The sequence below is a fragment of the Bison bison genome, unplaced genomic scaffold (assembly GCF_000754665.1).
Source record: "Bison bison bison isolate TAMUID 2011002044 unplaced genomic scaffold, Bison_UMD1.0 scf7180017864093, whole genome shotgun sequence".
Lineage (NCBI taxonomy): Eukaryota > Metazoa > Chordata > Mammalia > Artiodactyla > Bovidae > Bison > Bison bison.
Genome location: NW_011494665.1, coordinates 3212875 through 3239734, shown reverse-complemented (window position 1 = coordinate 3239734; position 26860 = coordinate 3212875). Strand labels below are relative to the sequence as shown.

Genomic DNA, 26860 nt, shown 5'->3' with positions numbered 1-26860 from the left:
CTCCGAGGTATGTGGGATCTTAGTTCCACAACCAGGGGTTGAACCCACATCCCCTGCATTGGAAGGTGGATTCTTAACCACTGGACCACCAGGGAAGTCCCCAAAGTGTCTTATTCTGAGAATTCTTCTGAAAGGGTCTCAATCTGGGGACCCCTCTGAGGGTATTTCAATCGCAGTGTTTCTCCAAGAGTGCCTCAGCCCAAGGTCTCTAATATCTCAGTCTGGGCATCCCTCTTAGGGTATCTGTCTTGGGGGAGCCACTCTGGAATGTCTCAAGTAGACCCTCAGAGCTCCAGCCTGGGGTTCCCTCTGAGGTTTCTCTGTCCAGGGGTACTTACAGGGCAAATCTCAATCTAGGACCCTTTTATGATGTGTGATGAGGAGACTGTCTTAGACTAAACGTTCCTCTGGACTCAGCGGCCTCAAATGATAGCCTCCTGACAGTAAGGCGGTGCCAGGCCCTGGAAGGCAGCACCTGCTGAGTTGCCCCACCCCTGCTCCCTCTGGTGGCAGATAGTGTAAACCGCATGCCTCTCCAGCCAAGAAGGACGAGAACCCGGTCCAGTGTACCCATTGAGAGACGATCCCAATTCATCACAGAGGCTCTGGAATTTCAACCCAGTTTCATCTATTCTTTTTTTTTTTTTTTGGCTGCACCGGGTCTTAGTCGTGGTACGAGGGATCTTCGACCTTCACTGTGCAGGATCTTCAGTTACAGCATATGGGATCTAGTTCCCCAACCAGAGACGAAACCCAGTTTCTCCACATTGGGAACGTGGAGTCTTGGCCACTCCACCGGGGAAGTTCCAGTTCCACCTATTCTTGTCTTTGTGACTTAACCTCTCCAAAATCTGTTTCCTCTTCTTTGATACAGGACTTAAAAATAGTACTTCCCTCAACAGCCTGTGAGAATTAACTAATGCAAGAAAATGCTCAGCACCATTCCTGGCACAGACCAAGCCCTCAACACATGTTCACTGCTATCATTACCATCCAAGGACACAAACCCCAGGAATAAGAAAGTAAAAGCCAAGACCAAGCCCCAGAGCAGCTGGCGGGATATAAGTCCCCTCACATGTCCCAGAGATCTCAGTCTACCTTTCATATATTCACTCATCAACCGTGTATTACTGAGCACCTACCCGTTCGAGACCTGATGCTGCAGAATATTTGAAGACGAATTATGTTGGTGCTCATAATTTTTGGACTTGCCCTCAGGTGGGGGCAGAGCTTTCCCACCCCCCTGGTCTCAAGAGAAGAAATCAGGATGGGTCTGGAATAAGCAACATCCGTGTTTCAAGGAGAAAGCTTTATTTGCGGGGAGTGGGGTTCAACCCAGCCATGCCATGCCCGCCCCCATCCCAGCCAGCTGGCATCACTTCTTCCGGATCTCCAGGGCCTTCTCTTTCCTAATCTCCTTTGCCAGCTCCCCAATCAGCCTCCAGTACTCGCTGAACTTGAGCTCTGAGTCCTGATTCACATCCAAGCTCTTCATCTTCTCATCTAAGGAGCCCACATCCTGGGGAGACACCACAGCAAACAGTAGAGTTAGAAATGACTGTTTGGACACAGGGAGACAGGGAAGAATTGCCAGTCACTATTCCCTTCCCTCAAAGAGCACTAGAGCTACCCTCACACCTTCTGGATGAAGCTGCAGCCTCAACATGGCACTGCCCTGGTGCCCGACTCCAGGGGGAAGCAAAGGGTGGAAGTGGGGAACCTGGTTATAGTGTGTGCTGTGGCCTAAATACACTCACCATGGGGGACTGTGAACCATAAACGTGATGTCACTGAACGCAGAGAGGGGAAGAGATGCACAAATGGGCCTTCAACTGCAGGTACCAGGAGGTTTCAGCACATCACTGCACCAGCCCTGGGATAAGCCCAAGGACACTTGGGGAGCCCTTGTAGGCATGGACTCCCTCTGACCACCCTCAGAGTCTTCTCAGGCCACCCTCCTCCCTCACAGAAAGTTGGAGGCATTCACAGCACTTTGCTGCCTGCTTGTGTAACCCTAATGCCTTCTCATTCTTCCAGCCGGGTCACTAGCCTGGTAGATCAGGGGAATGGCAAGGACACAAGGTATCTGGTTTTCTAGGGGGTCCTTGGCAAAGTCTCTCCCAGCAGACCTGTGAAATCTAAGGATATTCTAAGTTGGACCACCATGATCAAAGGGTTTGTTGCCAGATGGATAACCACAACAGAAAAGTTGACTGTTGAACAACAGATCCATGTCAAACCAGACAAGGATGCCTCAGGCACAGCGCATGCCCAACATTTGAATCAACGTTTGGATGAAGGCTAAGGCGGCTTTCCAGATCTATAGATGGCACGCAACTAATTCATAGAAGAGCTCAACAGACTTTTTTAAAGGACACAGTCACACTTAACTGTAAAATACTATAAGCATTGCCAGGGGAAAGCAATTGCAAGTGTTACATGGGGAGGGAGAGGGGAAACATACAATTAGTCAAGAGAGAGAAATAAAAAGTAAAATTGTTAAGAAAGAGGATGTAAATTCACCCCTTGTAATATTAGCAATTAGATAACTGTATACCTAGGAAAAACCAAAAAGAGCAATAAAAGCTAACATTTCAGCAAGTGTAAGCATTTAATAGTTCTGACTGTTCCAAGCATTATGCTGAACATATTACATGCTTTACATCATTCAGTCTTCATAATCTGCTAGAATGAAAGGCTCCAGGAACATAGGGCCCTTGTCCATCTTGGCCACCACCATGTTACCAATGCCTGGGAAAGTGTTTGGCACAGAGTGGAGACTTGGTCACTACTATAACCCAAAGCCTAGGTCAATGTCAGAACAGAACGTAGTAGGCACTCAATAAATACTGACTGAATAAATGCAAGACCAATCCAACAAGAACAGTACGAGTCCAGTTCACAGGTGAGAAATCAAGGCTCAGAAAGATTAAAGTACTCACCACAGATGACAAACTAGACCCTGTATTTGAACCTAGGTTGTCTAACTCGGAGCTTATGCTCTTAGCTACAATTCTGTATTTCTTTCCCCCCAAAAAAACTATTAGAAATGATAAAGTATCTGGTGATAATATTAATACTCAAAAACAAATACCATTTTGGAAATATAATATGAAAGATTCCACTGAGAATAGTAAAAATATAAAATAAAGCACTCAGGAAAAATGTAGAACTATATTTTAAGCTTTTGTGAAGAAAACTGAACTGAAGGATATGGAAGAAAACATGGATAAGACTGAGGGCAGGAGGAGAAGCGGACAACAGAGGATGAGATGGTTGGATGGCATCACTGAGTCAATGAACATGAGTTTGAGCAAGCTCCAGGAGACAGTGAAGGGCAGGGAGGCCTGGCATGCTGCAGTCTGTAGAGTCACAAAGAGTCAGACAAGACTGAGCGACCAACCAACACCACCTAAGAGTGAGACACCACTCTAAGTGCTGAAAATAAAGCAGTGAGCAGATTCCTCCCCTTTATGAAAATCGGAATGTTTCCTCCAATGGAAAGGAAGGAAATTACATGTTACTTCTTGGTAACATAAAATTATATAATGGAAGAACTTCCCCGGTGGTCCAACAGCTAAGACTCCACACTCGCGATGCAGGAGGCCTGGATTCAATCCCTGGTCAGAGAACGAGATCCCACATGCTGCAACTCAGACTTGGCGCCGTCAAATAAGTAAATAAATATCTTAAAAATAAATTAAATTAAATTATGTAATGGAGGCTGTTGTGAAGAAACTGTCCTGAAAGAAAACAGCTCTAGGGTAAAGGGGACAGAGGGCTACCCAGGTGACACAGTGGTAAAGAGTCCACCTGCCAATGCAGGAGACGCAAGAGATGCAGGTTGGATCTCTGGGTTGGGAAGATCCCCTGGAGCAGGAAATGGCAACCTGCTCCAGTATTCTTGCCTGGGAAATCCCATGGACAGAGGAGCCTGGTGGGCTACAGTCCATGGGGTCGCAAAGAGTCAGACACGACTGAGCGACTAAGCACATATCAGTCCTGATGTCTTAGGCTTCCCTGGTATCTCAGCAGTAAAGAATCCACCTGCAATGCAGAAGATGTGGAGATGAGAGTTCAATCCCTGGGTCGAGAAGACTCCCCTGGAGAAGGAAATGGCAACCCACTCCAGTGTTCTTGCCTAGAAAATCCCATGGACAAAGGAACCTGGCAGGATACAGTCCATGAGGTCACAAAAGAGTCAACACGACTGAGCAACTCAACAATAACAAAGGTACAGGGCACAGGAGGTGATTTCTGTGCTCGGTGGCGAAGGAGGGCCACGCTGAGGACGTGCCATCTGAGTCAAATGAGGAGTAAGTCTAGCAGACCCCTGGGGGATGTGCATTCTGAACCAGGAGAGGAAAAGCAGGGACGGCAAGTATAAATAACTCTCCCTGCTTTTGAGGAGTTTTACTACAAAGGGGAGCAGAGGTGTAAGGCATAGCTGGAGGGAATTACAGGGTCAAGGGCGGTAGAGAGGGAAGTTTTAAGATTTTTTTTATGTGGGCCATTTTAAAAGGCTTTATTAAATTTGTTACAGTATTGCTTCTGCTTTACGTTTTGACTTTTTGGCCACAAGGTATATGGGATCTTAGCTCCCTGACAAGGGATCGAACCCTTGTCCCCTGCATTGAAAGGGGAAGTCTTAACCACTGGACCACCAGGGAAGTCCCTACAGAGGGAAGTTTTGATGATGCAAGAGAAGAGAGGAAGAATTGGGAGAGTTACGTCTTTCAGAAGGTGAGAAGGGATGGGATTTAGCGCCACCAGCAGAGGGACCAGCCTTAAAAGCAGAGAGAGATCATTCCCGTAACATGAAGGCAGGCAGGAAATGCGCTGATCAGTTAGTAACTTTGGGGCAGGAAGCACATAGAAGTTTCCTGATGGCTTTTATTTTCTCAGTGAGAAAAATTCTCAGTGACAAGGAGATTATGAGAAGAGGTCCTGGAGTTGAGGAGAAAGGAAAAGTTGTGAAATAATCATCTGAAAGGGCTGGTAAATGAATCAGGTAGGGGAATGGAGAATGACCAGGCATTGCCAACAGTCATAGATTTAAAGTAAGACAAGTCAACGTGGAAGTATATTTTTCTCCAGCCAAATTCAGCCGCAGAATGGTGGGTTTCACCAGCAAGCTAATGGCGTTGAAATGTCGGATTTAACTCGGGTTGAGATTTTGCCAAATAACTAGGACAGAAACAAAGAGAATCAAGGGGAGTTGAGCAAGTGATTATAGTGGTGAGCCTTAGAATCCAGCAGAGTAAGAAGGGAAGTGAGGTCTTGAGGGATGGTGACGGAAGATGGAAAAGTGTTAATTAAGGTCAAGAGACTGAAGGTTCCAGTGGAGTCAGAATGGTGGAGTGAAGGGATGGAGTGGATGGAATGGCAGGAGGTGGTCGATGAAGAGAGGCCTGAAACTGAGATTGTGGAGACGATGCACTGGTAATGACAAGATGTAAAGATCTTGAACAGGGCAGTGGGGCAGAGAGGCAAGAATGCTGAGATACAGGAAGACAGAATCTTTGAAAGTAAGGAATTGAAGAAATCGAAAGGCCCAGGTGTGGAATGAGTTGTCTGTGTGGATTCTGACAGTGGCAATGACGAGAAGAAAAACAGTAAGCCAGAAGCTGAAGAGCTATAAGGTGTACAATTAGAATGGCAGGCGTATATATGAGCTTCCAAGGAGCTGAGTATCTCACGATGAAGATGGAATTTCCTGGCAGTGCAGTGGTTAGGGCTCTGTGCTCTCACTGCCAAGGGCCTGGGTTTGACCCCTGGTCAGGGGAACTAAAAAAAAATCCCACAAGATGCCACAGGTGCAGCCAAAAAAAAAAAGAAGAAGAGATGGGGAGAGCAGGGACAGGAGAGGGAGAGTGGGGGAGGAGAAGGAGAGGAAACTATCATTTGGAAGTTGCAATGAAAAGCAAAGAGGTCACTACCTGAATTTCCAGGCCCAGAAGGAATTAGATTTGGAAGAAAAACCAGTCATTATTTGACAGGGCTACAGGGAATGCTGTATTTTCAGGGGAGAGCCTGATGTTTCCTGTGAGAAGAGGAAGGGAGAAGTTTAAGGATGTAGGAGATATTCTAGATGGTAGACTATGCATTTCAGAGACTAGTTTGTAGGGATTTTTTTTTTTAATCCATATTCACACACTTTCGTGTGCCTGTGAATTTTCAGAAAGGATGTAAATGAAACTGAACAGCCTGGGATGATGTGCCAACCCAATGAAGATGAAACGTAAATCCCTACCCCATCCTGTAAGTAGGAGAGAAAGAATGATGGTGTCAGTTGCATTACCGAGGGGATTCCCAGAGAGCGCGGGGAATAACCACAAACCACTTACAGGAACCTCCTGCTTTGAGATTCTGCGACTCTGTGAGTTCGGCTGTGTTTTTATTTTCAACAAACCCTTTCCCATAGCTGAGCCTCAGTTTCTATACATGTGAAGTGAGGACTTTGGACCATATTTTCTCTTGGCCTCCTTTCAGCTCTGACGGCCTATGAATCTTCCCGAAACCAGCTCTGGGTCCAGTCCTGTGCTGGGAAAATGAAACCAGAGAGACCCAACAAGAACCCAACCGCATCGCCTGGCAGGAGCACAAAGCCCTTTGCAGCAACACACATGCACTCATAGTATTACCTAGTCACACACACACCAGGCAAGAACAGCCAGAACCATTTACACATGCAGTTGCCACACACTTCTTCTCAGTCCACCTGTGGTCACCTTATGCTCAGCAATATCTCCTCACGGACCCAGTGTCCTTCAGTCCCTGGCTCCCAAAACCGCATGCCCAGAGACCCCCACCCACCTTGAGCAGGTGAGGCAACTGCTGAGTGACCAGTTCCTTAAACTCATTGACGCTGAGGCTGCCTTTTCTGCCTTCCCGCCCTGCAAAGGTGAAGAAGGTGGTGACCACTGTCTCAATGGCCGCCTCCAGCTCAGTGAGTGGCTCGGCTGCCATCAGGACCCTGCAGCTGGGGCTGATGTCCTCACGGGGCTGGCCTGCCGGAGGGGGAAGGAGAGGAAGGGAGAGTCAGGACAGGCCAGAGGCCCCTGCCCTGGCGCTGCCACCTCAAGTCTCTGCCTGAGGAAGCCTCACAGGGAAGAAGAAAAGGGACAAGGATGAGGGGATGGAGCTTGGGGCAAGGGACCAGGCAACGGTACCTCAGCGTAAGGAGGCAGGAATGTTCACTTCCAGGAACCCCTTCCTCTCTAGGTCTCACAGTCTGGGGATCCTTTTGCTGTATCCGTGTCTCAGGGACCCCTGTGCGTTGGTCCCTCAGTCTGGAGACCCCTCCATCTGGGAGGAGGCTTTCGGACTGGGGTCTTTCTTTGGACTCCTCTCAGTCTCGTGTGGCCCCTCTCGTGGCGTTTAGTCCCAAGGACCCTTTCTTGGAGTTTCACCAGCCTCAAAGGGTCACGGGGTTGTTTGTCTCCAAAGCTTGTTTGTGCAAGGACCTGGGTCTCCACCCGCCTGCACTGCACCCGCCCCCACACACACACACTGGCCGCTCTTCCCAGCAGAGAAGCCAGGGTCTGGCAGATGCCCAGCTGTGGTCAGGGCTGGCTCGGTCTGGACAGAACCCGCCTCTCTGTCGCCCCACGCACATCTCCCCTCGGGGGCAGCTGGGCAGAGTGTGGAGCTCAAGACCCCACAGCCCTCCCTACTCTCGTCTCCCAGAAACAGCGGTCTGGGCTGGGTACTGGCACTCACAGCCGGAGGCAGTGGTGGAGGGGGGACTCGGGGGGTGACGGCTGGGGCCATGCCCACTCATCCTCCCTTTTCCAGCCCACCCCCTCCCCTCTGTGAGGACTGTTGCTGCATTTCCCAAAGCCATTTCCTGAATCCCAGTCTAAGCCAGGTCCAGGGGAGGGACTTGGGAGCCCAGGGCGGAAAAAAATGCTCCCCAGGCTCCCTCCAGGGTTAAAGGGAAAGACTCACCGGGGCAAGGAGATGGGGTGCAGCAAGCAGGAGCCCCAGGGCTGTGGTTTATAAACCTCCAGGAAGGAGGAGAGAGCCCCTCCCAAGCCCGGAGGTGTCAAATTTCCGTCGTAGATTGTGGAGAGGAGACCTGCCCAATCACACATACGGCATCCCACCCCTGCTCCAGCAATCAGACCAGGAACTCTGGTCCCCACAACCCAGCCCACCTGCCTCCACTTGGTGAGGGAGGGGACTCCCTGGAGCTGCCTGGCCAGATCCCACTCATCAGGCATACTGGGATCCCATCACTCCCAATACAGGGAGCCTGCTGGCCCACCATACCCCCTTCTCTAATGAGGTGTATGTATATTTCCATTGCAGAGAAGGCAATGGCACCCCACTCCAGTACTCTTGCCTGGAAAATCCCATGGATGGAGGAGCCTGGTGGGCTGCAGTCCATGGGGTCTCTGGGAGTCAGACACGACTGAGCGACTTCACTTTCACTTTTCACTTTCCTGCATTGGAGAAGGAAATGGCAACCCACTCCAGTATTCTTGCCTGGAGAATCCCAGGGACGGGGGAGCCTGGTGGGCTGCCATCTATGTGGTCGCATAGAGTCAGACACGACTGAAGCGACTTAGCAGCAGCAGCAGCCTATTGCCATTGGGAGAAGGCACTGCAGATTGGAAAAACAACTGGGGGAGCTCAGCACTGAGAGGTCCCATCTAAGAAACACCACAGAGGGCCCCTCAAAATGAGACCCCACTAAGGATCCTGCAGCCCAAGACCTCCACAGAGGATCCATTCTGAGACCCGACAAACAGAGCGGGACCCAGGCTGAGTGCCCCGCACAGAGGAGACCCTGGATTGAAATCCTTCAGTGGGGTTGTCAGGCTGAAACCCCTCAGGGAGACTCCCAAGACTAAATTATTCACCGAGGAGTCCCCTCCAAGATGAGCCCCCTCAGTCAGGTGCACACACCTCCTCTCTGCTCACACCCATTATTACTGGGAGGGGAGGGTGGAGCATGGGAGGAAGAGTCCAGAAGGCCTCTCAGTGTTCCTTCTTCCCAGGACCTTTCCCACCTCCCTTCCTCCTGGGCCCTGCCATTTGGGGCCCCTGCGTGGGGGTGGCATCCAAGGCTGGAGAAGAGGACACAGGGCAGCCTGTTTCAGCCCAGGAGACAGAGGGCGCCTCTGTCCACTCCTGGCCCCTCGCCCCACTGGGTGTCTGTCTGTGAAGGGGTGGAGCCGGTGCGGAGGGGGCGTCGCAGGGGAAGGACAGCTGAAGACAGGTCTTCCTGCACAGCTCCAGGAGCCACATTTGCAGCCTCGTCTGCCTGTCCAGAACCTGCTCCCAGGCTGACAGTGAGTATCCTGCCCCATCTGCCCTGCTCCCTGCCCTGGCCAGCCTGGGGAAGAGGGGGCTTCAGCAGGGTTCCAGGAGACTGAGGCGGATGGCACAGCATGTGCCCTGAGGGTCTGAGAGGAGCTTGGGATTTGGGGGAGACATTGTTTGGAAGGTGCTGGGGGGAGGCAACTGAAGGTCAGAGGGAAATCTGGGAGCTTGGCGGGTGAGGAAGCCAGTGGGAATCCCAGCCACTGAGCTTCCAGGAGACCCGGCCCTCCTACCACAGAGCCCTCAAGAGCCCCCACAAAGCTCCCTCCCTCTCCCAGGTGCTGGGGAGGAGAACCAGCTCTTGCCTTGCTTCCAGTGGCATAAGAATAAGAAAGCAGATGGAACTGCTCCTTCTGCACACCCACCCACCAGCAGCCTTTGTGTATCTGCCACCCCACCCAGCCTTGCCCAGGTTCCCTCCGAGAGCATGGACCATGTGATACCAGGAAGAGGGGGCACTAGGGAACTCTACCCACTCCCACCCTCCCTTCATATGACCTCCCTTTCTCCTCCTCCTCTTTCTTGTCCCATACCTCGGCTCCTCTTTCCTCTCGTTCTTTCCCTTTGTTTTTCTGTCTACCCCCTCCCTGCCAAAGTCCTTTCAAAATGGCCCCTACGCAAAATCCCAGGCTGCTCGAGGTCTCCAGGCACCCTCTAGGTGCCCTTCCTGGATGGGGCTGGTAACTGAGCCATGAGCACCCCTCCCTCTTCCTCCTTATCCCCTCTATCAGCCCCGGCTTGGGTTCCATCTCCCCCAGGTCTCTGTGACAACCGCTTCTCATGTCCGGAGTTCAGGTGACACATACAAGGGCTCCATTGAAGAGCTAGGATGTCATCTGATCAGAGCCCATTGTCTGACCCCTCAGGCCTGGGGAAGGATGGGGATACCTGATCTGAGATACCTGAGCTGCCCCCGGAGGCTGTGGAGGGGCCAACTGTCCCAAGGCCAAGGGAAAGAGGCCTTGGTAGTCCCCTCTCTTCAACAGACCCCTCCATTTTTCCCCTCCTCTCTCCCAGCCCCTTGGATTTAGAAGATCTCATGCATTCAGCCTTTATCTCCCCAAACACATCCCAGCCCCATCCTCCCTGCTGCCACTGTCCTAATATCACCCAAGTTGGCCTGGGGACAGGAGCGGCCAACAGCAGAGACAAGATCCCGCAGGTATCTTCTCCCCTTCCTTGGGAGCCCTGGCTCCAGGGAAAAGGCTCAGACATTCCTCTTTCCCTTCCCACTACTACCCAGTAGAAGGCCTGATTCTGCAGAGAAGTAAGAGGAACCAAACTAGAGGTAATGGAGGGAAGCCAAAGTGACATGTTCAGGCTCCCTCCCCATGAATCTTGGACCATCCACTCGGACTGCCACCCTTTCCACCAAGCTGACCAAGGGCTCCAGGCTGACTCCTTGTTTATGGTGGGCCACAGAGTCAAGGTTATAGAAGGGAGCCCAGCCCACCATCCCCAATAGCAGAGCTTGGCTGTGCTAGGCAGGCAATCCAAGGGTAAAAATAGAGCCAGAGGAAGCCAAACTGGGTCCTGTGACCACCCCCGCCTGCCTGCCCCACCCACCTCAGTGTCTGTCCAGGCAGCCAGGAGCCAAGCAGAGTCCACTCTAGGCCTCTAAAGTGAGCCCAGCTCCAGCTGCTCCACCTCCATGCCCAAAGCCCTGACTCTTTCTGGCTAGGGTATGGATTGAAGGGCTCAGAGAATGAGTCTAGAAGTTCTGTTTGTGTAAAATCTCAGGAAAGATGAATTGTGGTGGGGATCCGATCTCATGGCTCTTTGAGCTGTGGGACCCTACCCCAACCCCAGGTACCCTAAGCATGGTCCAAGCTCACTTCCATGATGGGACGTGGGTAGGTAAGCTTCGAGATGGGCTCTGAGCTGGAGACGGCGATGGAGACTCTCATCAATGTGTTCCACGCCCACTCGGGCAAAGAGGGAGACAAGTACAAGCTGAGCAAGAAGGAGCTGAAAGAGCTGCTGCAGACGGAGCTCTCCGGCTTCCTGGATGTGAGCACAGGGTGGGGGTACAGGGTGGAGTTGGGGAGGGATGGGGGAACAAAGTATGCTCCTCTCTGCCATCTCCCCACCCCAGCTCAGCCCAACCATCCGTCTCCTACCCCTCCCCCCGCCCCCCACTCCTCTGGGTTCAAGTCAAAATGCCCTGATTTACTGATCACCTGTTAAGGGCTAGGCGATGTGTAGACGCATCAATAACAAAACACACAGCCTAGAAGGAAAAGACTGACACTTGAAAGCAAACCTTGATCACCAGGAAGCACCCAGGGCCTTAACAGAGGTGTCAGAAAGGATTATGGGAGAATATTAACCTAACTGCAGTGGGAGAACCTCTCCAAAGAGGTGGCACTCAAGCCCCTGGAAGATTATTAGAGTAAGTAAACACATTTTAGGAGGAGGTACAGTATCTGAAGTGTTCCCAGGTGGCTCAGTCTCAGAATCCGCTCCAATGCAGGAGCCACAGGAGACACCCCTGGGTCAGGAAGATCCCCTGGAGAAGGGCACAGCAACCCACTCTAGTATTCTTGCCTGGAGAATCCCATGGACAGAGCAGCCTGACAGGCTACAGTCCATAGGGTCACAAAAAGTTGGACACGACTGAAGCAACCTCACACGCACAATATCTGAACAAGAGGATGGGAGAAAGAAGATGGAATATGTTCAGTAGTTTTGATTGAACTGAAGGATGCAGAAAAGAAACCAGTAGAAAGTGTATCAGCTTTTAGATTTTATGAGACCTGGGTTCAAATTCTGATGCTATTACTTTCTAGCTGTGTGAGTTTGGGCATGTTCTTTAACCACTAACTGTCAATTTGTTTCTTCTCTAGAATGGGAATAATGAAACCCACTTCATTCTAATTGTGCTAGAATTAAATGAGAATGCTTGTAAAGCTCCTAGTGCAGAATTTGTCACATTGTAGGCACTCAACATATGGTAATTGTTTTTATTATTCTGCCTTGTTAGGGAGCTAATTCTGTAGGCAACCGGAAGCCACAAATGTTTTGTTGGTTTTGAGGAAGGAAACAAGAGTCCCATAATTATAAGTAGTTTTCCTCTTGCTCATCTCTGCCTTTTTCTCCCCAATCAATCACCCCTCCCCCCATGCCCCTGATTCAGTGCTATTCATCTCCCTGTATACCTGTCTCTCCATCTCCTCCCTCCACAGGCCCAGAAGGATGCAGACGCTGTGGACAAGGTGATGAAGGAGCTGGATGAGAATGGAGATGGAGAGGTGGACTTCCAGGAGTATGTGGTGCTGGTGGCTGCCCTCACGGTGGCGTGCAACAACTTCTTCTGGGAGAACAGTTGAGGAGACAGCCCCGCGGCAGCGCTCGTCCCCTCCACCCTGCCATGCCTGCTCCTTCACCCTGCTTCCCCTCACCTTACTTTTCCCTCCCCACCAACAAGGGCGCAAGAATAGTGGGCCAGGCCTGCAGCTCCTCTTTCATTAAAGGCTTCTGTCTCACCAGCCGCCCGTTGCTGTCTGTCTCCTTTGGTAACAGCACAGAATAGGTGGACAGTATAGAGTGGGTGGGGAAATGAAGGCTGCTCACTCACAACTTGCCTTATTTGAGGAGAGATCTTTTTGGAGATAGGTCAAGGGACCGTTGCATCTTCCTATTTAAGGAATGCTGAAGGCCCAGTAAGGCTGGGATTCAAGGTTCCAGCTAGAAGTGGAGGATGTATGAAGCTAATACGTGTACCAGCGTCTCAGCTATAAAGGCAGAATTTCCCTTCAACCTTCAAAGTATTTACTTAAGACCTACCATGTGCTAGACATCGTATGGGAGCTGGGGACACAGCAGTGAGCCTAACAACACACAACCCTCAACGTCACATAGGTAAAGCCCAGTAAGGATACCAAAACATTAAACTCACAAATATATGCTAAAAGGAAAATGAAAGGATCTGATGCGCTTATATTGGGGGCAAGGGTGAAGATGTGTTCATTCACTCATTCTTCAAATATTTGAGCCCTTTATTGTGTGTCAAGGCATAATAAAAATCCCGTATAGGTCTGCATCAAAATCCACACGAACGGAAAACGGCGAGAGCGGACACGGAAACGGGAGGGGAGACGCAAAGGCCCCACAAAATAAGGATTTAACAATATTCAGGCCAAGCTGGGGAGGGAAGTGAAGAGGGAAATACGGACAGACGGTGGTGAGTGGCGCAGAACCCAGTAGGGGTGTGCTCTGACCACTGGCCCCCCCGGCCTCCGTTGGGGCTTTTGCTATAATCTACAATTCTCTGACCCGGGCCCGGGGTGAATAAGGGGAGTGCAACTACCCGAGTGCAAACTCCTCGAGCCCAGTGGTCCGCAAGAAAGATCGAGGCACATCCGCCTAAAGAATTTTAGTTGTTCTGTCTTAGTTTCAGGGGCAGAAGGACGCGCGAGAAAATACGGACCACTCTTTCACAGAGATTAAATCAGCCCCAGAGACGCAAATCACTTAATCATCTGCAGCCCCTTAAAACCCAAGAGCAAAACCATTTGGCCACGCCCTTCCCTGGGCGGGGCGCTGCGTGTAATACGGACGAGGCCTTTGCTAAAGTCCCGCCTTCTCCCTAGGGCTCCGCCCTAATCCCCGCACAGGCGTGGCACAAGTTCTCCCGCCCCTCTAGGGGTGCGGCGGATCTGACGTCTGACGTAGCTGCGTCGACGCCATTTTAGCCGGTCCCATTCCGCCCTGGGCGTGGCGGCCATTTTGTTTTCCACACCGAGCGGGAGTTGACGGCAGCGGCGTAGTGAAAGGAAGGAAAGAGCAGGCCGGGTGAGCAGGCGGACCGGCCGACCGGACAACCAGCCAGCAGCAACGAACTAACTTAACAATCTACCGCTTAACACATCTAACCAACCGCCCACCAAGTTAACCCGAGCCCCTCCACCGTCAACTCAGGTTCGGCCGGCCTCCGGCCCGCCTGCCGCAGCCGTGGTGGCAGCCCCGGGAGGAGCACTGGCGTCCGTTTCCTTCGGTACGTGTCTGTGGTGAGGAGGGCAGGAGTTTGGGGGAACGGAGGGGCCCGGCAGACGCGGAACAGGGGCTGGTGGGATGTGGAAGCAAATAGAGGAGTCGGAGGCCCCGAAGGGGGCGGAGCCCAGAAGAGGGAGGCGGGGGAGACCCCGAACTGGAAAACTCGTCGCGGGATTGATGGAAAAGGTCGGAATTTGATAGGGATGAAAAAGGAACGTTGGGAGTTGAGCTACGTCGGCGGTCCTTACAGGTTTGAGACGAAAGGAGGATTACACGACTTCAAGTAAAGTTGGAAAGTAATGGCGGCTTTAGGGTTAAATTTTGTGGCGCGCTCTCTGGGAGCGCACGCCCAGGGGAATGTTCGTGTAGGAAATCTTTCCTATTCCCTTCCTCCCCCAGGTCGCCAGGCCCTTGCTAATGCCCCTAACGTGATTGCGAAATTGGTATACCTGTGTCATCTCTCTAGATCAGTAGTTCTGAGTTTTAGCTGCACGTGAGAAGCAGCGAGGTAGACGTATTTTCCCTTGCTATAAATGGCTCATCCCCAGACTTCACCATCAGAGATTGTGCTTGAAATGGTGTGGGCCCAGGCTTCTGAGTGCTTTTTGTTTTGTTTTTTTAAAGCTCCTTGCCGCCAAGGTTGAGAAGGACCGCTGTTGGTAAAAAACCAGACTCTTAACAACACTTGCTTTGGGTCTGCCATTTTGAAGGCTTGGGCAGATATTTTTTGTCCTGCGGCCTTGAAACTTAAAGTGTGTGTGTTCAGTCGTGTCCTACTCTTGGCGACCCCATAGACTATAGCCCTCCAGGCTCCTCTGTCCATGGAATTTTTCAGGCAAGAATACTGGAGAGGGTTGCTATTTTCCTACTCCAGGAGATTTTCCATACCCTGGGATAGAACCCATGTCTCCTGCATTGGTAGGCGAATTCTGTACTACTGCGCCATCTGGGAAGCCCCAGGAGTTTATTAGTTTGAAGTAACTAGCTTCTGTTTCAGTACCTGAAATGAGTTTTGGTGTGATTGTTGATAGTCATCAATACAAGCCTTTTCATTCATTTTGGGGTCTTTCGGTCTTGTTGAAATGAGATAGTCGCCGTTCTGGTTTGCTCATTCTGCCCATTGTCCTTTGTAGATTCTCGGGATTTGAAGATGGCTGCACAGTCCGCGCCGAAAGTTGTGCTAAAAAGCACCACCAAGATGTCTCTAAATGAGCGGTGAGGCAGCCAACAGCAACTTCAGCTCGTTCATAAGAAAACATTACTTAAATTGGCGCTGGGGTCCAATGCACAAAAGTCTGTTTTAAACTAAATACCAACAGAAGGCTACAGACCTCTGTTCTTAGTTGCATCGTATGTGGTACACAAAACAAATTGGGCGGTTGTTTCAAAACCCCTTATCAGTAGATTTTTATATTATGCTATCTGAAATATTTATCTGGTGGGATGTATTTTAAAAAGACTCCTCACACCCTCCCTTTTCTTCACATATTTTTACGTTGATACAGGGGTGGTGCAGCTCGGTAGCATGACCCTAGCTGCAGTAGGCTTGCTGCCCAGTCCAAGGCCAGCAGTGTTGTGTCTGGCCTGTAAGAGGCAGGTAGCAAGCTAAGAATATGTCCAAAGGCCCTTGAATGTCATTCTTGGGCCTTGTAAGAGGCACTTGCTTTGCTCCATTTCACTTTCTTTCCACTCTGCTTTAGTTTGTTTTTGTTTTCAACTCTTTTACAGTTGAGTGTTCTCTTTCATCCCATTAAACTTAACTTGACAGGAGTAATAGAAGAGTGTCTTCACAAGCTCTTAGATGATTGAACTAACCTTTTCAGAAGTTATACTTTGGAGTCAGAAAAAATATATCATTTGATACAAAAAAAAGTTATAGTATTTAAAGGCACTTTCTGTCTGAGAGCTTTGTTCATTGAGTGCCTTTGACTAGTGACTTTATTAAGCTGGTATTAGCCACTAAATGATTTATTTATGTTTGTCTTTTCTGAAGCATATTTACTTCTCTTTATCTCTTAGGGTGTGTTACTCTGATTCTCTATATTTGCATATTACAAGTGACCAAATACATGCGAAAATGTGATATGCTCTTATAATTTATGTGGGTATATCATTTTCATGGGCTTTGAAGGTGCTCTTGTCCTTCCGTATATTTGCCCGTAAAATAGCATCCTCAGGTCTCCTGAGGTTTTGGCTTGCTTTGTCCGTCTTTGAAACTACATCTTCTGTCTCTTGTCATCATATCTGCTTATTGCGTGTTTTTCATGCTTTCCACCTCTAAAAGCCGTTACCTGAGCCCTTGTTATCACTTTTGATTGAATGTGCTACACTTAGCTGCATTTCTGAGTTTCTGATTCTTGCAAGTTTGTGGAAGCAGAGGAGTCTTGAACCCACATCAGCATTGATCTAAGTGTACCACTTTAAGTTCGTGGGATCTGGAGCTCCTGGTCTAGCAAGCCATGAAAATGCCAATAAATGTTTTGTAAATAGCTTTTATTTAAACATCCATTTTGTTCGACCTTGAAGCTTTACTAATATGCTGAAGAACAAACAGCCGATGCCAGTGAATATTCGGGCTTCGATGCAGCAACAGCAGCAGCTAGCCAGTGCCAGAAACAGAAGACTGGCCCAGCAGATGGAGAATAGACCCTCTGTCCAGGCAGCATTAAAACTTAAGCAGGTGAGAGCATGGGTCATAATGCTCCAGAAGCAGCTGATCTCTGTCAGGCAGTCCACTGAGGCTGTCAGGACATGATGGGTAATTATGAGGTGGCTCAGGGCAAAAGCTGAACTTCTCTGGAGGAGAGAGAAGCTCAGAGGATTCCCATTTGGGCAGGTACCAATAAGTAACTTTTTGTTGTTTTTCTCTTTTAGGGAGTTTGCCATCAATGTGGCCTGTTTCTATGTTATCAATGAGTATTAATCTCTTGTTTTCTGATCCTTTGCCCGTAAGAATAGATTGACTGGCTTTTCCACAAAGAATTTTTAGTTTTCTGTTTTAGATGATCTTCAAAAGTCCTATATTCCCCATTAAATTATTTACAAATTAGGGAAATGACTTTATTCTTGCTTCCCTAGTACAGGGAATCTGAAAGGCCTCTTAGTCAAAGGTTTTCAGTGCTAAACAGTGGAAAGAGTAGGGTGACCCTCATCTCCACAGCACCTAAAGTCTTGTCAGTAAAATAGAACTACAGCACTGAGTAATTTAAGAGTTAGTGGGTTCACTTTCAAATTTCCATTAAGAAATAATCCTATTCAGATCTGAAATAAAACCTGCTCTTTATTATTCATAGACTTTTTATGCAAGTCCGGACAGTGGCTGTGGAAGGATATGTCCAAGCTGTGGCTGGGCGTCTGGAGGGCGGTGCCATGCAACTGTAAGGACTTTAACTGGAAGCACTGCATGGCTGTGCATAAAATCAGCAGTTAAATATAACTCCCACCCCCATCCTGAACCACTGGGCTCATTGACCAAAAATAAACAAGGCCTTCTGCTTCAGCTACCTTAAGCCTTGGAGTGGCTGCATTCATCCCTGACTCAGGAAAGCAGTAAAAGGCACCACTGTTTTCTAAGAGTAAATATTAAAAATTGCTGAAGACAAGTCTGACATATTATTCCAAAGGACATTTTAACAAGCTTTAAATATAATCTGTGCAGAAAGTAGCCTCTAGAGCAGTGGTGTCCCATAGAACTTGCTGTGATGATGGAAATGCTCTATCTATATCTGTGCTCTCCAGTACAGTAGCCATTAGCCACGTGACTGTTGAGCACTGAAAATATGACTAGTGTGATTGAGGGGCTTAAATTTTTTATTTTACTTTTTTAAGTTTTTTTGTGTGTAATAGCCACGTGTGGCTAGTGGATACCTTAGCCTATAGCAAGCACAGCTCTAGAGTGGAAACTAGATGGCATAGCTGACGTACTTGAGCTTCTTGTTAAGGTAGAGAATAGGGTTGGTGGCAAGGCAGGACTGGGAAGGGAGAAGAACTTCTAAGTACTATATAGTCTCCCCTTAAAGCACAGATCTTGAGAGGATATACTTGGAATGACCGAGCACAACAGACTTGTAGAATGAAGTCTTGACCTCGTGTCATTCAGAGCCTATCCCTCTGATAAGCAGTTTGTAATCTCATGCTAATAATAATTCACAGCATATGGTTGCAGAGAAAATCATTTGTAGTAACTTGTATGTGAAGCCTGAGGATACATAATTTATTTTCATTCATATTGACTTAGTGTTTTTAGGAGAACAGGTTTGCTAGGGCTTTGGTGTTCAAGGCGACACAGTCATCCATTCCTTTGAAGGAATTTAATTGTCTGAGATCTTGTTTTCATGGTTTCTCTTTGAGGGACAGATATATTGAAAAATCTGTATGGTATATCCTTGTTCTCACATGTGACCCTGAGTTTTATGATTATAGCTCAATTCTAATGCAGGTTTGGCTGGTTTTTTATGGACATATATTTGAGTTATATGTTTATTATAAATTAAAGGTCATTATACTGACTTAATGGAGCTGTTTGCAAAGGTAGACATGGAATTATCACTATTGAAAATATGTAAGGAAAGGAGATTTGACTTTTTTGTGTTTATTTACATCTTAAGGTAAAAAGTGGACCGTCTGGAGATAGATACTCAGAGGAAAAATGGACACACTGGCCTCTTTGACTGAGAAATCAAACTTGTTCTTATGTCACAAGAATTCAAATGAACTTATAATTTAAATTTTGCCCAGAGTGTGATGAACTTCCTATGGTGTTTGAGTAAGCCTTTGAAGAGAGTGGTAGTCCTTGGGCAGGTATGAATCAAGTCATATCATTGTCAACTGGTGGTTCAAAATCAGCAGAATCCACGATTTGAAATATAGTGTTCTTATTAAAACTTGCATTCCAAGTAGTGGTATATGACTTCTGTAGCCAAACTAGTGAGATAATTTGTGGTGATGCCAATTTCCTGGAACCATACTCAAGCTTCTTAGAAGCTCTGGATCAAAATTCTGCTTCTCTTACACTGTGTTCTGAGGCAAAGGCTTGCTTCTGGTTTGGGATCCTTGACAGCAAGTGCAGGTTTATTTCCCACCACACAGACATCTCGCTTCTTTTTCTCTGCACTTTTAGTTGCTAAATCCCATTGGATTGCTTTTTTGATCTCAATTCCCTAACACCTTTTCTTCCAGAAGAGCTTAAAGCAGCGCCTGGGTAAGAGTAACATCCAGGCACGGTTAGGCCGACCCATAGGGGCCTTGGCCAGGGGAGCAATCGGAGGAAGAGGCCTGCCCATTATCCAGAGAGGCTTGCCCAGAGGAGGACTTCGTGGGGGACGTGCCACAAGAACCCTGCTTAGGGGCGGGATGTCGCTCCGAGGTCAGTGCTGTGTACCTGACAATTGTTCGGGACCCATCCCCTTCCCTTTTCTCTTGGGCTGCTATGGACACATTTGTTTAACATCTTTAAGCCTGAATTTATATTAATATAATTAATAACTTTTGAAATCACGTATTTTTAATAGTGCTGCATGTCTTTTATCGATACCATTCCTTTTCTGATAATGTGCAATGGTGAGAGGCTATGACCTGCGTAACAACAGGTAATTCATGTCATCTCCATTCCATCTTAAAACACCCTGCTGCTGCTTGAATCAGAGCACGTTCAAGTTCTAGAAATAAGTCAAATTAAGAAATTTCTGGGTCTTTTGGCCTATATCTTAACTAATCATCTGTTCCTGGTTCTGTTCTAGTGAAACACTGTTACACCTGGAAAAAAAGGACAAGTTGACCCATAGCTCTTAAATATATGTAACATTTTGGGCACTGTTATACTGTTCCCTGTATAGTTCTTGTCCCCTGCAAAAATATGCTAAGAGCAGGAATCATATCATTTATTTTTAAATCTATCATGATGCTAGGCACCTATCTGTGATTATTCAATATATACTTATTAATGTGTATACTTACTAATTTATTTAACTGCCAACTTCTTCCAAAAATGGATTTGTGGTCAGACTTGTTTAATTGATTGAATAAAGAGCAGCTTAATCTGTTCATACTCAGTGTGCAGCTTGCCCCACCCAACCTAAAAATTAACTGAATTAACTCTCATTTAACCCTCACCGCCTTCCTTTGGTTAGAATCTACTTTGTCTCTCTTGGATTTACCTGCATATACATTGTATGCCTCCTCTCCAAGGTCAAAACCTGCTCCGAGGTGGACGAGCCGTAGCTCCCCGAATGGGCTTAAGAAGAGGTGGTGTTCGAGGTCGTGGAGGTCCTGGGAGAGGGGGCCTAGGGCGTGGAGCTATGGGTCGTGGCGGAATCGGTGGTAGAGGTTAGTCAGCTACCAACTTCAGAGACTAGCTTCCCCTTATTTCTCTCCCTTCAAAACTCAGAGCCACCTTTCTGCACAGCTTCAAGTCATAGGCAGGCTTATTTGTTTGTCTTGTTTGTTTTATGAAACTGGCTTATATTCTAAATACACATGCTGGTAGTGTGAAAGTCTGTCATGGTTTTTCCAAGAACAGTGAGGTATGTGTTACAGAGCCAGATTATATGCAGTCTTCTTTCAGGCTCTTGCAAATTTAAAGTGTATTATTAAAATGACAAGATGGTCAGTTAAGGGTTTTATCTTTTTTTGTCCCTACCCCACCACCACACAATCCACCTCGTAGCTCAAAACCCCACTTTGAGTCTAATAATAGAGAAGAGGGGGATGAACAAAAGTAAAGCAGAGTTAAAAAGACGGTAGACTTGGAGATAGGTATTGACTGAGTTTGTGTCTCTGCAAAACCAGAGATTTTTCCATCACAGGAGAAAAAGCAAGATGGTATTGTGTCAGTTAATTAACTGACTCTTGTTGATAATCTTACCTTCAGACTTAGTGATACTTGTCTTGTGACTTCATGGCCCAGATTGGAAAAGAATTTTTAATGGTGTTGCTGTTGTTAATACCAAATCTCATGGGAGTTTTCTGGCTTAGAGCTTAGTGGAAAACTACCAACAACACCTGTCCAGGAAAAAAATACATACATTCTTGTAGCCCCTGTGTATATTTGCTTTGGTCCTTTTAAAGTGTGTGGTGGGTCTTCCATAATTTATGACCTTGAAGTAGCCAGGGGATAATAACTGTTGAGAAAGGACATTTGATAACTTGAGGGCTTATTTTCTTCTCTCACATTATATGTTGCTTGGCTTATTGAGTGAAGTGCAAGCTAGTTTGGGTTTCAGGATGAAATAGCATGTTCAAATTATCTTGACTTGGTTTCTGAGAGAGACATCACAAGGATTTTGTGGGGAGGAGTCTAAAGTAGCTTTTCAGAAAGCTGGGTATGTTTTGTTAAGTGAATTGAAACCACCTCTCAGATAACCGTAATTGTTACAATGTGAATAGAATCAGGAGATCCAAATGGCTGGAACTAGTCCAAGTGTTTTTTCCCAACTCCTTTAATTGTTCCTATGTCAGAATAACTCCTCAGTCTCCTGACATAGGATCAGCCAGCTCCTTAGGTTTGATAAATTTGAGGAGAGATGAGCTAATTTTTCTGAAGGATCGCCAATAAAGTTTAATTTGAAAACTGTCTAGCTTCACATCCCTGTTTCTCTGTGCCCTTGTTACTTCCTCCCTATCTTACTAAATGGAGTTATCTATAATGTATTTGCATTTTAATTATAAACATAGAGTGAGTCTCAAATTTTTTAGTTTCTCCATTTTGAGATTAAGAAATTTTTAATTATCAGTTATTTTCCCTTTGATAGAATTTAAAAAATTAGCATTTAGAGATGAGCATGTAATAAGGGATTCATTATGTGTGCTTTCCATGTGTTGCTTTCTACCCAGTGTGTTTTCTGTTTTTCCAGATTTCTCCTCTTTGCCCTGCCCTTCAGCCTTTCTCAGCTAGGCCCCGCTGCTCTGAGGGGCATTTACCATTGTACCCATTAAACATACTTGTAACTGTTCTCTTCTTTTTCCTTTGGGCCAGGTCGGGGTATGATAGGTCGGGGAAGAGGGGGCTTTGGAGGCAGAGGCCGAGGCCGTGGACGAGGGAGAGGTGCCCTTGCTCGCCCTGTACTGACCAAGGAGCAGCTGGACAACCAGTTGGATGCGTACATGTCGAAAACAAAAGGACACCTGGATGCTGAGTTGGATGCCTACATGGCTCAGACAGATCCCGAAACCAATGACTGAAGCCTGCCCACCCTCCTGGAAGACTCTTGTTCAAGTCACACATCTGTAAATAACTTAGGATAACAGATGGGAAGAAAGCTGACTGATACTGAAAGGACCTATCATAATAGGCTCTGGACTGACTTGCCACCAGTTTGTGCATCTAGTGTGTTCCTTTTACTTTTTGATACTATGTTGTATGAAACCCTTTTTTTCCCCTCTGACTGGGGTTTGGTTTTGTTTTGTTATTTGGGGGGGAGGGGTTTCCTTCACCCAGACTTTTCTTTGAACATGAATGTGTTGGCCTTGTGGCTAGTACACCCTCTTCCCCCATCTGCCTCCCCTCATCTGTCATATGCTTTGACAGTCTAACATTTCCTCTGTTCATTTTGGTGCCCCCGTGAAAAAGTCCCAAAAAGAGCCCACCAGCGTTCCACCTTAATGTCTAAGTTTCTGAGAGAGAATTCTGTTTTACATTATTTTTAACAGCCTCTAAAGTGTTCAGAAAATCTGGAGCTCATAAATGCATTCTGCCACATTGATGTTTTAGTAAATTGGGAACATTGACATAGCTACAGGGCTACCAAACACGTTAATCGTGCTAGCAGCTCTGATTTAATTAAAGTTATTACCGTGTACGTTTGTACCACTTAACCATTGTGCTGGGTTGGATATGTGCACTTTCTACCCAGGAATGAGATTTATAAACCTGCCCTCTTGGTTTTGCATCATGCTCTAAGGGATGTTTTGGGGTTGGCTTAACATCCTACAAAAGAGGAGAAAGCCTTTTGGTTTGGCAGATGCCTCAGAAGGGAAAGGGCTGAAAATCGATGACAGATACCTGGTGGGAGGGGTCAGAAGATAACCTTGCTAAAGTGCTGTTGTCCTTCTGTTTACCCCAGACCAATCTTGGGCTTCTCCATTTGTTGACCCTCTTCTCAACTCCCCACGAAGGTTAAAGTTCAACCATAGTCTGTCAACTATTCAGTTTCAGTAGAATCTTTTGTTTCTGGCTCATGATAACAAGAAATTGTTCTCTCAAATCCAGCCAGGACTTTCTCTTTATTTGTTGGGCTATTTGAAATGCTATGGCCACTATAACAATATTTCAACTCTACCCCTGTAGAGTTGTGAGTCCTTCATGGTTGTATTATAATTCAGGGTGGGGAGGTTGTGAGTTTGGGGCAGAAAGTGAACAATTTTCCCTCTTTTGAATAATCCCCAAGGCAAGATTAACCGTACAAAGTAAAGTACTAACTCATTTGGTGCATAGAAAGCTCAAAAGCATTAAAGTCTCAGAAGGCAATACCTGGTACTCCCAGGACTGGTTTCCCTTTTCCCCAGTGCTGTTTAAGGGAAAAGAAGAAACTAACCACCTCCAATCAAACCAGTTACATTGAGCTACTTAGTACCCTAAACTGTGTGTGTTGTTGCAGACTGGGAAGCAAATTTTGGTTGGGAAGACCTGAATTTGAATCCCTTCTATATGACCTCACCTATTTAACCTCTAGATGGGGAAGCAAGTAGTCTAGTGGTAGATGGGGGAGTTTGAAAAGACCATATGGGGTTGGGAGAGTCATGTTGACATAACCAACCTGACCCAGTTTTGAAGTTCCTATATTACAACTAAATGGAACGTGGGACTGGAGGTCTTCAGCCCAGACATACGTTGATAACCTTTACATTGTAAAGAGTAAAAGATATGTTTGTGTGGGCAAGGCTAATCTTAAAGATAGCTCCTTAGAACTCTGACTCCGAGTAGACCCCCAAGACTTTTGTTGCAGAGGTACTGATTGGCAGTGGGCAGGCTACACCTTGAGATCTTCACTTCCAGGGCTTCCTGGACATGCTTGGGAGAAAGGGCGGGAGCTGCAAGGTGAGTGGGTCCCTTTACCCTCTTCAGCCACACAGTTTGGTATGACCGAATTTCTGAGGTCCATTACCACTGTCCTTCCCAAATACTTTGAACTTAGCAGAAGATGACTAACATGCATGTGTTCTTCAGGATATTTTTAAGTTGGTATCTTTGGTCCCATCTGTAAGCCACTGAGATCTTCTGTAAGAAAAGGGGTGAAAGAGGCACTGGGGCATCCTGGGGGTGAGGGGTTGCTCTGTGGATCGCAGTGAAGCTGGGCAATGAGGTGACCACTGTAGCTTAAGCCCCCTTCTCTTCTGTATCCCTCTAACCACTCCCCCTTTTTTCTCCTCCTACCTTGAAAGAATGTCCAGTGTGAGTAAAGGAGCTTCCCTGCCAGTCATGGGCCCTGCAATCCCACCTGTTGCTCGCTGCAGTTCCAAATCTCCTTGAGACCTATTCCCACTTGTGCCAAACTCCGTCTTAATGAGTGCCTAGGTGGAGTCAGCCTAGCTCCTGGGTCAGCCTTTTACTCATTCATCCACCATCTGCCAAGGACTTAACAGACACGAACACATCATTTGTTAGGCACTGAGAGTACAGAGAAGAGACTGATGATGGATCATTAAACTCAAGAGAAAGTTTTACAGAGAAGGGGGAAGAATATTTGAAGGAGAGAACAATAAAAAAAGGTACAGAGGTCTCAGATGTATGCCCGGGAAGGCATTCAGCAGTTCTTCATAGTAGGGTGGGAGACACAACTGACCAGATTGAGTAGCCTGGAGCATAATTGTCTTGCTAAATACCTTTGGCTTTGTAATTTGGGTGATGGGAAGTCATTGAATTTAAGCCAGAGAGTGCCATGGGGTGATTTACACAGAATGGTGGAATATGAAAATGGGCTAAAGGGAGGAAGACCATGGAGTCTAGGAAACAGATGGGTTAGTCAAAAAAAAAGCTGGTCTGAACCTGGACCAGCCACATCCTCAGCAGTTATCTGATGTCTGGGATTCCTGTCACAGAGGAGTCAGGGGTGACCTGAGCAACCACTGAGGAGAAGGAATGAGACATACTCCTCTTCCTGGCCTGCTCTTGCTGTCTCACTAGTTCCCTCATATGACCCCATGCCTGAGCTAAAGCCAATGGAAGTGCTGCTGCCCAAGCCAACCTTCACCACAGGTACCCACTCCCCTTGGCCTCATACCCTGGGAAGAACTAAGTGTCCAGGCAAGAGGGGCTGGCAGAGGAAGGGCTCCAGCCCCCATCAGCCCAAGTGGCAGCCCCTTTCTCCTGTCCCCAGGACCCTGGAGCCTCATCAGGTGTACTGAAACTGAGCAGCGGCCTGTGGGGCTCCCAGGCATGGAGGCATTTCTGCCCATTTAATAGGCAAGACTCCATGACCTCCCTTGCATTCCAAAGGGCATATTCGAACAGTTGTTAATAATGAAGGGAGGAACAGCCAAGAAATCACCTGAGTCATAATTAAAGTTGAGGGGAGAGGGGCTTCCCAGGTGGCTCAGTGGTAAAGGATCCACCTGCCAATGCAGGAGACTCGAGTTCAATCCCTGGGTCAGGAAGATCTGGAGGAGGACACAGCAACCGACTCCAGTATTCTTGCCGGGATAATCCAATGGATAGAAAGAGCCTAGCAGACTACAGTCCATGGGGTCACAAAAGAGACTGAGCCTGACTGAGTATACACAAGATTAAAGGGACCAGAAAAGCTCAAGATTAGTAGACCAGCCACCTGAGAGTACAAGCCCTACACACAGTCTGATCTTGTCAGGGACCTTACCTTTGAACCAGTTATTAAACCCCTCATCAAGTTCTCTGGAGGGGAGACACAGAAGCCCACTGGTCCCCTTTGCCTGGCAAAGCAAGAAAGCTATCGTTTTCTGCTTCACCCAAGACACTGGGATTTGATTCACTGGCACCAGTGTACAGAGAGGCCGAGCTTTGGGCAACAGTACTCACCTATCAGCAGTGACCAGCACCCAGACCAGCACTGTAAGTGGGGCAGGCCTGGTGGGAGGCTCCTAGAAGGAGGCATGGGGCCCAGAGAGGCTGGGACCTGGGAGGAGACCTTGTCTGGCCTGGCCTGGCCTCTGTGTCCCCTCTCCTGTCCATCCCACTGCAACCCCAGGCCTCCCACTACCTCTCCCACTGATTCTCCAGGCAATGTGAAGAAGGCCAAGGGCACCCAATCTTCCAGTTCCCTAGGGACTTTTAAGAACCTACCACCTGCTCCCTCTCGTTCCCCCCAAACACTCACATATAGACAGGTGTCACAATAGGGGTATATCATCTTTCTAATCCTGGACCTTCTCCGGGCAACACCTCTAGCTTCTTAATTAGGAAATCTCCACATCTCCAAACTCATGTTCTGCTTCTAACTTTTAGTTGGTAGCGCCAAGGGGAGAGGTGTTGAGGGGCCGCTGGATGGCCTACACTCTTGCCTAAAAGGGCTTTCTGATCTCACCATACCCATTCTAGTGACTCACCCAGGCAGGATGATCCCCGCCC

At 47.7% G+C, this 26860-nt stretch overlaps 3 protein-coding genes across 11 annotated transcripts; 2 read left to right on the top strand and 1 right to left on the bottom strand.

The window, feature by feature from the left end:
* Nucleotides 1-1288: 1288 nt before the first annotated feature.
* On the bottom strand, nt 1289-8044 carry S100A13 (S100 calcium binding protein A13). Of its 2 annotated transcripts, none has more exons than XM_010838410.1 (3): nt 7951-8044; nt 6817-7010; nt 1289-1519 (listed from the first exon to the last, which is right to left on the bottom strand). In XM_010838410.1, the coding sequence occupies exons 2-3, from the start codon at nt 6967-6969 to the stop codon at nt 1376-1378; spliced, it is 297 nt and encodes a 98-aa protein (XP_010836712.1). In that variant the 5' UTR covers nt 6970-7010; nt 7951-8044; the 3' UTR covers nt 1289-1375. The 2 variants fall into 2 exon arrangements, with proteins under 2 accessions (XP_010836712.1, XP_010836711.1); XM_010838409.1 differs by lacking the exon at nt 7951-8044 and adding an exon at nt 7173-7717.
* A 983-nt stretch (nt 8045-9027) lies between these two features.
* S100A1 (S100 calcium binding protein A1) lies at nt 9028-12821 on the top strand. 3 transcript variants are annotated; one of them, XM_010838406.1, is made up of 3 exons: nt 9028-9299; nt 11188-11340; nt 12516-12821. In XM_010838406.1, exons 2-3 carry the CDS (start codon nt 11200-11202, stop codon nt 12657-12659), a joined length of 285 nt encoding a protein of 94 aa, XP_010836708.1. In that variant the 5' UTR covers nt 9028-9299; nt 11188-11199; the 3' UTR covers nt 12660-12821. The 3 variants fall into 3 exon arrangements, with proteins under 3 accessions (XP_010836708.1, XP_010836709.1, XP_010836710.1); XM_010838407.1 differs by having other exon boundaries at nt 9190-9299; nt 11177-11340; nt 12516-12820; XM_010838408.1 differs by having other exon boundaries at nt 9190-9299; nt 11140-11340; nt 12516-12820.
* Nucleotides 12822-14024: 1203 nt separating this feature from the next.
* On the top strand, nt 14025-23530 carry CHTOP (chromatin target of PRMT1). 6 transcript variants are annotated; one of them, XM_010838401.1, is made up of 7 exons: nt 14027-14326; nt 15459-15540; nt 16852-17005; nt 17619-17702; nt 19507-19690; nt 20512-20649; nt 22298-23530. In XM_010838401.1, the coding sequence occupies exons 2-7, from the start codon at nt 15476-15478 to the stop codon at nt 22501-22503; spliced, it is 831 nt and encodes a 276-aa protein (XP_010836703.1). In that variant the 5' UTR covers nt 14027-14326; nt 15459-15475; the 3' UTR covers nt 22504-23530. The 6 variants fall into 6 exon arrangements, with proteins under 6 accessions (XP_010836706.1, XP_010836707.1, XP_010836703.1 ...); XM_010838400.1 differs by having other exon boundaries at nt 19504-19690; XM_010838403.1 differs by lacking the exon at nt 17619-17702.
* The last annotated feature ends 3330 nt before the right edge of the window (nt 23531-26860 follow it).